The sequence below is a fragment of the Schistocerca piceifrons genome, chromosome 7 (assembly GCF_021461385.2).
Source record: "Schistocerca piceifrons isolate TAMUIC-IGC-003096 chromosome 7, iqSchPice1.1, whole genome shotgun sequence".
Lineage (NCBI taxonomy): Eukaryota > Metazoa > Arthropoda > Insecta > Orthoptera > Acrididae > Schistocerca > Schistocerca piceifrons.
Genome location: NC_060144.1, coordinates 434239765 through 434253534, shown reverse-complemented (window position 1 = coordinate 434253534; position 13770 = coordinate 434239765). Strand labels below are relative to the sequence as shown.

At 45.8% G+C, this 13770-nt stretch overlaps 1 protein-coding gene across 1 annotated transcript in view; it reads right to left on the bottom strand.

The window, feature by feature from the left end:
• The window catches only part of LOC124805762 (synaptotagmin-11), a 717920-nt gene that overhangs the window by 176594 nt on the left and 527556 nt on the right, over window positions 1-13770 (bottom strand). Inside the window, exons 3-4 of the mRNA XM_047266330.1 lie at window positions 1698-1762; window positions 1476-1586 (exon numbers count right to left, since the gene is read on the bottom strand). Of these exons, the coding sequence (XP_047122286.1) occupies window positions 1476-1586; window positions 1698-1762 (176 nt within the window). The remainder of the gene's footprint in view (window positions 1-1475; window positions 1587-1697; window positions 1763-13770) is intronic.

The following is a 13770-nucleotide window of genomic DNA, read 5'->3' as shown; positions in this document are numbered from 1 at the left end:
GTACATTTTTTGAACTTTTGTATTTTTTTGGTTCTAATAAAACCCCATCTCATTCCAAGCATGTGTGTCAATTTGTACCTCTCTGTCTACATTATTCCATGATTTATTCAGTTTTCAAGTTTATACTGACTTTTTCATCACCCAGTACATACCCCTCGGTTGTGGTTGCACCTACAGTACAGCTATCTGTATCACTGAGGCACGCAGGCCTCCCCATCAACGGCAAGGTTCACAGTTCATGTACTTTTCCACAACCTGCTGTTGTATCGTCTATGGCCGTCCTATCGCCCTCACCCCCACGCTTAAGTACTTTGGCGACACCCTCGACCGTCGCCTCTCCTGGACCCCCCACCTCCGGGCAATCCAAGCCAAGGTATGCTCCCGACTCCGTCTCCTCAAGCTCCTTTCTGGCCGTACATCGGGTCTGGACCCCTCCACCATCCTCCACACCTATAAATCCCTTATCCACCCTATACTCTGCTACGCGCACCCTGCCTGGATTTCCGCTCTTCCCACCTTTTACAAATCCCTTCAGATCCTTGAACGCCATGCTCTTCGCCTCGCTTATCACATCCATCTCCCCTCCCCCACGCGGATCCTGTACGACCTTATCTGTTCCCCCACCTCCTCCTTTTCCTCGAACAGATACGGATCCTCTACACCTCCCGTAAACTCGATCCCCCTCACCCGCTCGTCTCCCACATCCTCTCCCGCCCCCGTCCACTGCCGCGCCTGTATTTCCACGACCCACCTGCTCTCCATCTCTCAACTCTACTTACCCTCTCCCAAGGTGGCTTCCGCCAGCTCCTCCTCCCTGATGATGCCCTCCTCCCCTCCATCTACCCCTCCTACCAACTTTGATGCTCCCCTCCCACTTCCTGTGTTTGTTCCTATGGCACCTCTCTCCCTTCTCTCCCCTTTCCCTCCCTCCTCCCATTTCTCACCCCTCCTCCCCCTACCCCTGTACCTTCACTCCGCCCCCCCATCTCCTCTGCCATTGACATCTTTGCTCTCCCCTCTCCCTCCCCCACCACCTTCTTCCCCTCTTGGCAGGTCCCCGGACTCGCACACGTTGAGTGGACATTCGCGCGCCGGAGATCATCGCCATCAGATTCTCGTGTGTGTGCCATCATGTTTGTGATGTAGTGTTTTTCGCCGCCACGCTCCTTCGTTCACTTGTACCGTCTAAGTCATTAGTGTTTGTGCGCAGTGCCGACAGTTTTTCGTGTTTTTTCGTCGAGTGTGAACGGCTTCGTGTTTTTAATTTTTGTATCTACTGTTTTTTAACCACCAATCTGTTACTTTTCTGTCTTCCTTGTCTCTTTTGTTGTAATGCTTGTGGCTGAAGAGCGGAGTAGATTTATCCGCTGCCAGCCCACCTTTGCATGAGGTGAAAAATAACAATAAAGAAAAAAAAACTGCTGCTGTACACCAGACAGCACGCCACTGTCGTTGTGAGTGGTGTGTGTACTGACCCCTGGCGGAGTTTTGGCCGGGTTGCCGGTGGGCGAGGGGCTCTTGCGCAGGTAGTGCGGGGCTGGCGCGCCGCCGGCCGGGGAGCGGACGGCGGTGGGCCTGCGCGGCGGCTGGTGCAGCGACAGCGCGCCCAGGCCGCCGCCGCCCCCGCCGCCCCCGCGCAGCGCCTTCTTTGCCGCCGCGGAGCCGCCGCCGTGCCGCCGGTAGCAGAGGCAGGCCACCGCCGCCACCGCCACCAGGAAGAGCGCGCCGCCCAGGCATATGCCCACCAGCGCCGGCGTCGTCACTGCAACACACGGGGCACACACCTCTGTTCATCTGGGATCGTCAATACAGCCCCACAACATTTCAAAAAATAATTATTTGGAAACTACACTGACGAAAAAGAGTCGCGACACCAAAACAGAATTAACGAAGGAGTAATGAAATTTCTGAAATGCATTTCTCTAGGTAACGTCTTAAAGTGGTTAGCATTTCCAGATTACAGGTCAATGTAGGCGCAAGATGTGAAATTCTGGCACTTAAATAAAGGGTGTAACCACCAAAATGTTGAAAGCTAGCCGGATGTAAGTTTGTGGGATGGATTTCCTTACCTGTGGCGTTTGGTAGGTCGGTGCGTGGACGGTTAATGCTGTTTGTGGATGACGTTGGATTTGTCGTCCGATCATGTCTCACATGTGCTCGATTGGAGAAAGGCAACATATCGACATTTTATAGAGCATGTTGGGTTACAACAGCGGTATGTGAGCGAGTGGCCGGCCGCGGTGGCCGTGCGGTTCTAGGCTCTCCAGTCCGGAGCCGCGCTGCTGCTACGGTCGCAGGTTCGAATCCTGCCTCGGGCATGGGTGTGTGTGATGTCCTTAGGTTAGTTAGGTTTAATTAGTTGTGAGTTCTAGGGGACTGATGACCACAGCAGTTGAGTCCCATAGTGCTCAGAGCCATTTGAACCATTTTTTTGAGCGAGCGTTATCCTCTTGGAAAACACCTTCTGGTATGCTGTTCATGACTGGCAGCACAACAGGTTGAATCCGCAGAACAACGTAGAGTTATGCAGTCAGGGAGCGTCTCTAGACCAAGTATTCTCTTCCCGATCTCCAGTCGAAGTCTCCTCCACTATGTTCCAAGCCGAAGTGTTCTCGCTACCAACACAGAGTTCTTTCTACTTTCTACAGGTCTGTAAAATTGGCATGAGACAATAAAAAAGGCTCTACAACCTGCTGGCTAATTATATTTTTGCTAACAATAGAATTATCTGCCGTCCTAGCAGAAATTTTGCAGTACTAACTAATCGTAATATACCATGCACGCAGTTCTTAACAATTCTGAGTTACTCTCCCATCACATAGAAAAGTTACTGTCTCAGCCAATACATTTGTCTCAAGCTCCAATTTCTAGAAAAATTATGTCCTGTCTGGAACTGGAACTGAAATGAACAAACTTATTTATCATTTAAATTATTTATTGGCCACACGGAAGAGAAATAAATCTTAAAATCATGAACCTTTACCTCCAGGTTTGTCAACAGAATCCACGCAACTACACTCCAGATATGGCAACCTGAGAACCTCAAGAGAATCTGTGGAGCTACACCTAAGATTTTACGACTTGAAGATCCTCAAGAGAATCCATGGTCCTACACCTCTAGATACGGCAGCCTGAAAACCTTAAGGGCATCTGTGGACCTTGTAAGTTGTCGATAGTTGTTACGAGACACTGTTTTTGAGTAATTTGATAGTATGTTTAATTGACTGTTGTAATATGGCTCTCTACAGCTGACATAAACAAATCATTACCTACCAAAGCGATGGTAAACGGATTCATTTGACTACGAAATTAGATTAGGATGTCAGTTGACTCAATTGATTAGACGTAAATTCAAAAGAAATGATAAATATCATTGAAAATAATAAGCCAGTACCTTTGAAAACCTGGAACAGTAATCGGAAATGTGATTCAAATGAAAGTGTATCTGGATAAACGATTTACATTCACTGAAGTCGTATGGCGATTGCCAAATGTTAGTGCACAGAGATACAAAATACTACAGAAGGATATGCATGGGCATCTATTGCTGGAGTTGAAAGTATTTTGAACCTCTAACTGAAAACAAGTCTTCAGAATAAAGACTGAAATTACTGACGTTGTTGAAAATTATTTGATGTTCCCTACAGTTCACCCCGCTGTTGTGGCTGGACCTCAGAATACTCATATCTGCAAGTAGCGGCTGGAGTCGCTGCAAAATCGATCACTGGCTCTGTACCAATAACTACGCTCCATCTGCGTCTAAGTTCAGTTCAGCCGAAAGAGAGCCTCTCGTCCAAGACGAGACCGGAAAAGAAGTCTAGAGAAAAGTCTGCCCATAAAGACACACAGTTAACTTTCTGCGGTGCTCTTAAGATAAGGAAGGTTCAAAATGGCTCTGAGCACTATGGGACTCAACTGCTGAGGTCATTAGTCCCCTAGAACTTAGAACTAGTTAAACCTAACTAACCTAAGGACATCACAAACATCCATGCCCGAGGCAGGATTCGAACCTGCGACCGTAGCGGTCTTGCGGTTCCAGACTGCAGCGCCTTTAACCGCACGGCTACTTCGGCCGGCTAAGATAAGGAAGAATCCGTTCGGTGCATTTTTCGGCGTCGCGCTATTTTGATCGGTTTGAGGCACGTCGTGTACCGCCAAAACGTTACTCATGGCCAAGCTGATAATTAACAATTTATTCAGTTAAGAATAATAGTTCAGAAACGTAATTAGTTACAAAGCCTATGGAATGATTCAGATATTATAATTATAAAATTAGTAAAACAAGCATAACGATGAGAGCTATAGAGTGGAGATATTTAAGTTTTATTAAGGGAGCCTTCCAGAATTGACCTAGAGGTGGCTGGAGCGCAGGTAGGCCAGAAAGCAGGGATACAGACAAGGGACCAAACACAAAAGTTAAGATGTAGATCTTAAGGGCAGACACCCTTAACGTCAGTCCCTGTGGGCGAGCTCATCAGGGGATACAGCCGGAAGGAAAAAGAGTCCACCGTACATTTTACGTGGTAGACAGAAGAGAAGTCACCGTATTTATAAAATCAGTGTTTAGAGCTTGTATCCATGTACATAAACCGGAGAGAATGATGTAACGGTAAGCACAGGTAATATTTGGCAAACTGTGGTCTTTGAAGTTACTGCCACCAAGGATTGTTATCAGTGAGGAGATAAGTCACTGCTGGAAGAGACACGGCTGGGCAGTTGAACGGGAGAGATGTGCGGCGAGCGTCGCTCCCTCTTGATGGCACAAGAAGGTTTTCTTTGTGGCGGGGGAGGGGGGGGGGGACATACTATGCTAGTAACGCCATCTAAGTAAAGTCGCGCAGGCAGTGAAGTTAAATGATGTGTCTGAAGTATATTTCTGCTGGTGACAACCAGCTGATGTCACGTATAAAATTTTGTCGATGTGTATACTACACAGACTGATTCCCATAACCGAAGAACTGATTGGGGACTACCAATGTGGTTTCCGCACTAACAGATCCACTTTGGATCACTTATTCACATTGAGACAAATAAATGAGAAGGCATGGGAATTTAATGTAGATATCCATATTCTATTTATAGACTTCAAGAAGGCCTATGATAGCATACACCGACGGACACTCTTAAACACCATGAAAGAATTTGAAATACCATTAAAATTAATCAAATTAGTTAAAATGTGTTTGGAAGAAACCACATGCAAAGTTAAGACACCTGCAGGAGAGACTGAAAATTTTAAGGTGTACACTGGACTGAGACAAGGGGATGCCATCTCACCTATTCTATTTAATATTATCTTAGAGAAGATTGATAGAGAATTCACCAAAACTAATCCACAAGGGATCCAACTGCAGGGACAGAACATTACTAGACTTGCTTATGCAGATGATGTAGCCTTAATAAGCACTTCAAAAGCTGAATTAATCAGGATGATGCAAAATTATTACAAAATAGCTGAGAAAGCTGGACTTCATGTGAATGAAGAAAAGACAGAATATCTAGTCATAAGTAAAAAACTCCAAAAGAATACACCACTGACCGTAAATGGTCTCACTTTCAAGGCAGTTGACCACTTCAAGTACTTAGGGAGTCTTTTTAGCAGAGACAATAGAGCAGAAATAGAAATAGACGCCCGTCTAGCAGCAGCTAATAGAACTTTTTACAGCTGTATCAAAATTTTAAGGATGAGATCACTTAGTACTGAATTCAAAATCCGTTTTTATCGGTCAACTATTGTACCAGTAGCATTATATGGATGTGAAGCTATTACATTCAGGAAAAAAGATGAAGAAAAACTGTTGATATTTGAAAGAAAAATACTAAGAAAAATATTTGGACCAATCTTCGATGAAAATGTCATGGAGTGGAGGATAAGGAAAAATGAAGAACTACGGGAGCTGTACAAACATAGTACCATTGTGGAAATGTTAAAGAAGAGAAGACTGACTGGGCTGGTCATGTAGCAAGGATGCCGGAGAACAGACTACCCAAAATAGCATCCACTAAGAAATTAGAAGGAAAGAGAAGAAGAGGAAGACCTCGAATTAGGTGGATGGAGAATATCCGGGAAGATGCAGCTAGGATGGCCATCAACTCTGATTGGACAACAATTTCCCTGGATAGAAATAATTGGAAGATGCTCGTGGAGCAGGTGTATGGTCGATAAGGCCTTAGCCACGTGTAAAGAAAGAAGACAACCAGCTGAGTCTTAGATTTAAGTTGTTCGTGAACTATGGCGTGCGGCGACGCAGCACCCCCTTGTGTGAAGGTACGTGAGCGTGGCGTACTAGCAAACTATTAACTGCTCAAATGTTGTGGTGTTATCGTCGCCGACGACCCTTTGGTCAAGGCGAGTAATATGTAATTTGTTGATTTGGAGAATGTAAGGTCATTTAATAGCGACTCCTGGCGAGTTGCGAGAAGTCTTACATGCCCAACAGCATTAACTAAATCTTTCCAACATACGCTGCTCAACAAAAGTTTGAAATATCATCGAAAACGTAGTCTACCATACTAGAACTCTCAATGAGCTAGACACTTCATGCATTATCCAGTCCAGGATGCTACTCCAGGCGGGTGTAAAATGGATGTGTGCAACGGAAAATAATAAACGCTAAAACGAATATCTGGCCCTGTCTGACTACCTCCTGAAGCAGATCTTAGGATCTCTTAAGTCTATAAATTATAATCTAAACATAAATGAATGATGAAGGTAACTAATCCTACTACATGATAAACGTTTTTCCTGCCTATATATTTATTGTAGATTAAAAAAAACCTTTATATTACAAAGTTTACATTTTCTAAGTAAAATTACTGATCAATTGCCCAACTCTGCCCCTTACATGACTGCGCGGTCTGATATCGGGAATGAAAAATGACTGACATCATCCACGTACCAAACACTAGAAGACACTACTTTCGAAGATGATCTACGATGGTGTGGAACCCCAGTGGAAATAAACTAACGTGATCACAGCTGTTTAGCTTTTATAGCCCTAATAAACCGAAGCAATTTGCGATATCACTGTATGTATTGAGTCCGGTGCGTCGAAGTGAGGGTTCTCGTACTCGTCTGCGACGATGGAAGAACTCCAGCCGCAAATAAACTCTTTCAAACACTAGGAAGGCAGAAGGCGGTCATCTGACTAATATACTCTAATACTGTCTTCACCTCTCTGTGTTCTACAGACGAGAAACGCGAACTCCCAACCATAAGGACGGAGTTCAGATAACGTCTAAACGTAAGTATAGGCAGAAGAAGTACTATCAATTACTGAACGCTGCGTACTCAACGACGACTTCCAACCCGGAGGTGAAGTCCAGAATCGTATAGGTTAGCAACAGTACAGTTTGTAACTGTTCTAACTATAAACTCTACTGAGAGCAAAGACAGCAAGTCCTTCTTTAGCATCACAAGCTGATATCAAAATGGTTCAAATGGCTCTAAGCACTATGGCACTTGTGGGAACAAAGTTTTTCGCGACGGCACTTATATATAAAACATTCTCGGAATTCTTATCGCGTCAGTTCTGGATAAAATCTCGAGCTTACGACGATTACCTCCATCGTCATCGTCAGGGGCTGACTGTCTTCACTGCTGCTGTGGTAGCCTCTATATAGCCCGAAGACGGCTTCTGATCGGTCGGCGATTACGTACTGCTGTCGCAGACGGTGTCACTGTGTGCGCCGGTGGCGCCACCGCTTCCGTTTCAACGTAAACCTTGGAAGGAACGTCTCTGCTGCTTCTCTGCATCAAGCTCTCGTTTCCATGCACAGCTCAGATAGGTTCCGCTATCGCGGTTAAAGTTCTTTTGGCTCATTCTTATTTCCACAGCCTCCTTAATTACAGAATCCCAGTACGTGGAGGCATGGGACAGAATTTTAGTTTCATCGAACAATATTTTATGTTTGTTCGTGCAATTGCCGATTTCTCCACTTCCCTGTTTTTAATATGGCGTTGGTGTTTTGCACAGAGGTCCGAAACGGTACGAATCGTCTGACCTATATAATTGCTTCCACACTCACAGGGTATACTATAAATTCCAAGGACCCTGAGGCCGAGATTGTCCTTAACAGGGCGCATCATCTCCTTAATTTTCTTAGGAGGATGAAAAATCGGTCTTATGCCTCGTCTACGCAGGACTCTTCCTATTTTGCTGGAAATCGCGCCACAAAAAGGAAGAACCGCAATCGGTGTTTCATTCTGCGAGTGTGCAGCATTTTCACGTTTCCTACTTTTGGAGAACGCTGCCTTTATATCGCGTGCACCAACGTGGAAATGCTGCAGATTCACAGAATGGGACACCGATTGCGCTTCTTCCTTTTTGTGGCGCGATTTCCAGCAAAATAGGAAGAGTCCTGCGTAGACGAGGTATAAGACCGATTTTTCAAAAAAATGGTTCAAATGGCTCTGAGCACTATGGGACTTAACTACTGTGGTCATCAGTCCCCTAGAACTTAGAACTACTTAAACCTAACTAACCGAAGGACATCACACACATCCATGCCCGAGGCAGGATTCGAACCTGCGACCGTAGCAGTCGCGCGGTTCCGGACTGCGCGCCTAGAACCGCTAGGACCGATTTTTCATCCTCCTAAGAAAATTAAGGAGATGATGCGCCCTGTTAAGGACAATCTCGGCCTCAGGGTCCTTGGAATTTATAGTATACCCTGTGAGTGTGGAAGCAATTATATAGATCAGACGATTCGTACCGTTTCCGACCTCTGTGCAAAACACGAACGCCATATTAAAAACAGGGAAGTGGAGAAATCGGCAATTGCAGAGCACAGCCTCACGAACAAACATAAAATATTGTTCGATGAAACTAAAATTCTGTCCCATGCCTCCACGTACTGGGATTCTGTAATTAAGGAGGCTGTGGAAATAAGAATGAGCCAAAATAACTTTAACCGCGATAGCGGATACCATCTGAGCTGTGCGTGGAAACGAGAGCTTGATGCAGAGAAGCAGCAGAGACGTTCCTTCCAAGGTTTACGTTGAAACGGAAGCGGTGGCGCCACCGGCGCACACAGTGACACCGTCTGCGACAGCAGTACGTAATCGCCGACCAATCAGAAGCCGTCTTCGGGCTATATAGAGGCTACCACAGCAGCGGTGAAGACAGTCTGCCCCTGACGATGACGATGGAGGTAATCGTCGAAAGCTTGAGATTTTATCCAGAACTGACGCGGCAAGAATACCGAGAATGTTTTATATATACTATGGCAGTTAACGTCGGAGGTCATCACGCCCCTAGACTTAGAACTACTGAAACCTAACTAACCTAAGGACATCACACACATCCATGCCCGGGGCAGGATTCGAACCTGTGACCGTAGAAGCAGCGCGGTCCCGGACTGAAGCGCCTAGAACCGCTCGACCACAGCGGCCGGCAAGCTGATACCGAGCGACCGTCACACACGGGCGCTCACAACGGAAGACCTCGTCTCTGCACCGCTGGCCTCCCAGCAAGGGTCAGCTCCCCACCATCGTAATTCCGAAAACGAATCATATTCCCGAAACCACGGAATATTCACCCTCTCTACAGATTCTTCCGAACGCCGACCAGCCATATCTTAGTCTTTTGTCGTCTAGCGCGGAAAGTTTGGGAGGAAAAACCTATACTCGGACAATGGTACGCTTCTGAGTAAAAATCCTGGGAAATAACCCAGCCTGAGTGGTTTCAGAGGTGCCGCTTCTTCGTTCCTCTCACCTGCGTCAAACATTTGCAAAGTTCGGAAGTATTATCCGGTTATCCTTCTGGCCCTACTACAATAACGGCCGGCCGTCACTCTATTGTGTGTCCGTCTAGCTACTTTCTGTGTTTAAGCAGGACCAACACCTGTGCGGGCCTTCCACCCAGAGCTCGAGTTCTGCCTGCCGTTTCATCTCCAATGGCGTTCCAACCTCTACTAGTATAGGCAATCATTCATTACGCCTTTTTTATAATAAAAATACTCAGTCACCTTTCATGCAAGCAATAAGCGTTAACTATTACTTACAAGGCGTACGTGACAATGTTAGTCTCCTTTAAATATTCCTATAAGTTATGTACAACCTATCAAATGATATCTAATTGTTGTTGTAGTTCACGGGAAAGTATGTGGATGAGTGCTTGTAAGGTGCGAAATTAGAGCCACCTTACACGACTTAGAGCGCATGTGCTGGATCATGTTTAGTACTGGCATGCTTTGTGGCCGTTTCCCACTCATGTAAACATACCCCTGCCGCAGCGGCACACAGCGCGCAATCCAATATCAACAACAGCTTCATTCAGTTGTTTCAGCTCTGCAGTAACATGCCACCTAGAGGCATACAACACTTTGATACAGTCAGGTTAGTGGCTATACTTTCAGCTGGTCATACACAGCAAGATATCGCCGAATGGTCACATGTCAGTCAAAGTGGTGTGTCTAAGGTGTGGAGAAAGATCAGGGAAACGGGAAATGTGAACCATAGACCTAGCAGTGTTCGTCCTCGAATAACAAAACCAATGCATGATCGTTTCCTCCGACTGTCGGCTCGCAGGCGCCAAACATCAACTGCCAGGATACTGGAAATAACTTCTGCCGAGTAACAGGGATTCGTATCTCAGACCAAATAGTGCGCAGAAGATTGCATCAGGGTGGCTTTCATTTCAGAAGACTAATGAGAAGTTTTGCACTGAATCAACGGAGCCGATGCAATCGAAGGACCTAGGCTACGTCACATCAACATTGGACCATTGCAGAATGGAGTAATGTCATGTTTGCTGACGAGACTAGGATCGGTTTGCTACCGCACACTAGACGTTTTAGAGTTTCGAGAAGCGCTAGACACCAGGAAGTCCATTTGTTTTCAGGTAGAAGGATAATGTTCTGGGCGGCAATAATGATGGGACGGCGGACCCCTCTAATTCCAATCTAAAAAATCTGACTGGTCCCCGATACCTCCAAGAGTTCCTACAAAGGACTGTAAGGCCCTATAGACGCGAAGTCGGTGACAACTTCATCCTAGTCAATAAGAATGCAAGACCGCGCCATATTCTCACAGTGTCTCGGTTCCTTAAAAGATGCAACATCAACGGAATGCATTGGCCAGCACAGTCCGAGCCCGCATCTCGTGGTCGTGCGGTAGCGTTCTCGCTTCCCACGCCCGGGTTCCCGGGTTCGATTCCCGGCGGGGTCAGGGATTTTCTCTGCCTCGTGATGGCTGGGTGTTGTGTGCTGTCCTTAGGTTAGTTAGGTTTAAGTAGTTCTAAGTTCTAGGGGACTGATGACCTAAGATGTTAAGTCCCATAGTGCTCAGAGCCAGCCAGCACAGTCCGCAGACAAGAATGCGACTGAGAATGCATAAGACCTGTGAAAGGTGGCCATTTCACAGTGTCCAAATCCACCTGACGATTTCCGAATCCACCTGACGATCTTCACTACCTCACTGCAGTTGCCATTGAGGACTGGGACCTCATGCCCCAAGATAAACTTGATTGCCTCATCCCGAGAATACCTCGCAGAGTGGAAGAACTCTTCCTTATACAGGGAGGACATACACAATACTAAAGACTGATAAACATCGTCATGGGATAAAGATTTTCACTGTGTTTGTTTTCAAGATGTGCGCTTCAGAGAGACTCTGCTTTGTTTTGTAATGATTTTTTGCAAACAACCGAATTAGCTTTTGTTTTCAGCAGGAATTATGTTTATTTTGTTAATAGGATATTGTACAAACCTCAATGAGTGTACTATAAGAAACCATTGTAGTAAACTCTATGATATTCCAAACTTTTGTTGATGTGTGTACATTAGCTGTTTTTTGGTATTTATAAAACATAAATACTTACGTGAACGAAATTTCTTGTGTAGCATTTGTATCATTGGTAAAGCCACACTCGCGTTTGAGCAAGATCTGTGAATTCTGATAGGCGCCGTCTTTGAATTTGTTTTGATGTAATGACGAATGTACAGTCACTTAAACTCAGGACAATGGGCCTCCACAATACAGTATAGTTCATTTCTACCAGAATTATTTTCTCTTTATCTGTACTTGTTTGCGGATTCCCCCACGTGTGGTTGTGTTCAAAGATTAATGAATCAGAAGTGACATGTTGAGCACAGCTGATAACTGCACTAGAAGCACAGTGACATGAGTTTCACATGTCAGAACACTGCGGTTGGCCTTCAGAGACGCAGTGCTGTTGGGTAGGTTCGTGAGAAGTTATCGGAAATGGTACAGGTTGAATGACAAATATTCTGCGTGCAGACCAGTAAGAAGTTGTCTTATAAGATGCTTACTCGCATTTCAGGTGGTTAACCAGTTACAACATTCGTTATGCTTGGCTCTCCAGGACTGTGTCCTACTGTTTCCCTCTCTCTCTTTGTGCGCTGGTCAAAAAGGGTGGACCTATATAAGCACACCGTATTTCTTGCTCCCACTTCTAAATTATTGATGTTAACCAATGGTAAACATTTTGACATTTCCTTGGTGGGGTCTGAGCGCGGCGTTGGCGTCTCATGATCTTTAAGGTGGCTCAAGCACTCCGTCCCCATTTCACTTTCTAAGATGCTGTCTTAACAGCCAATGTTTTTCAGTGAATTTTGCCAGCCTGCAGTTCTTTCCACAGTTGCAGTTCTTCAACGACTCTTCCAAAACCGGCACGTTTTCCCCGACCACACACAGCTCGCTAAAAACAGTATCTTTTGTCCCTGTACAACAAGGAGATATTATCTATATTGCGTGACTTTCGGCGTCCGGCGCCAAGGTGACTATTAAAACACAGTCTGACATGACAGCATGGCGTGGTCCTTTGCACGTGTGCGAACGGGACTTACGTGAATTCTGCTGGGGTCTCGTTCCCTGCTCATTTTATGACCCCTACAGCGCGTCACCTAGACTACAGCCAAGTTCAACCCGCTTTCACAGTGGCTTCTTATTTCGGTGCACATGCAGTAAAAAATGTAAATATCGTGTGGCTACGGCCTCCCGTCGGGTAGACCGTTCGCCGGGTGCAGGTCTTTCGAGCTGACGCCATTTCGGCGACCTGCGCGTCGATGGGGATGAAGTGATTAGGACAACACAGCACCCAGTCCCTGGGCGAAGAAAATCTGCGACCCAGCAGGGAATCGAACCCGGGCCCTGAGGATTGACCATTCTGTCGCACTGACCACTCAGCTACCGGGGGGCGGACGCGCATGCAGTACAACATAGGAAATTGTAATATAAGTAGTTAAGCATTGCCAATTACTGGTACACATTCATATATAATTTTCCAGTGGAGATTAATTTAGTCTGATTTATTTTGGCTCCTTCTTTCGGGTTTTACATAAGTTATAGGGCAGTCTGGGAAAAACGTACATGCAACAACTTACACTTCTAGTTTTGGCAACGAAGCAAAATAGTAAAAGATAAGTGTCGTTTCCACGAAATTCATAGCGTTGCAGATTTACATAGTTAAGTTCCACAAATGTACTGTGTTGTCAAATACTCCTTTTACAAAGATCTGAATATTGTAGACACCAAAGGCGTCACTGCATACCTCATGACGCTAATAGTCGACCACGCTTGTCACTGCTGATGTAGTGCATAGCGTATCGACCGCCTGGTCGACGTTGCACTGACGAAAAACCGAGTTAACACGAAAGCAGACTGTTTTAGCAGCGGAGCGTAATTCGTCGGCACTCTGGTATATGTCCGCCCTGAGAGCTGTTTAATTACACATTCTGCGCGTGCCTCCAGCGCCCCGGCATGTTAACGACGTCCGTCGTTACCACGGAGTTTGTTGGGCCGCAATA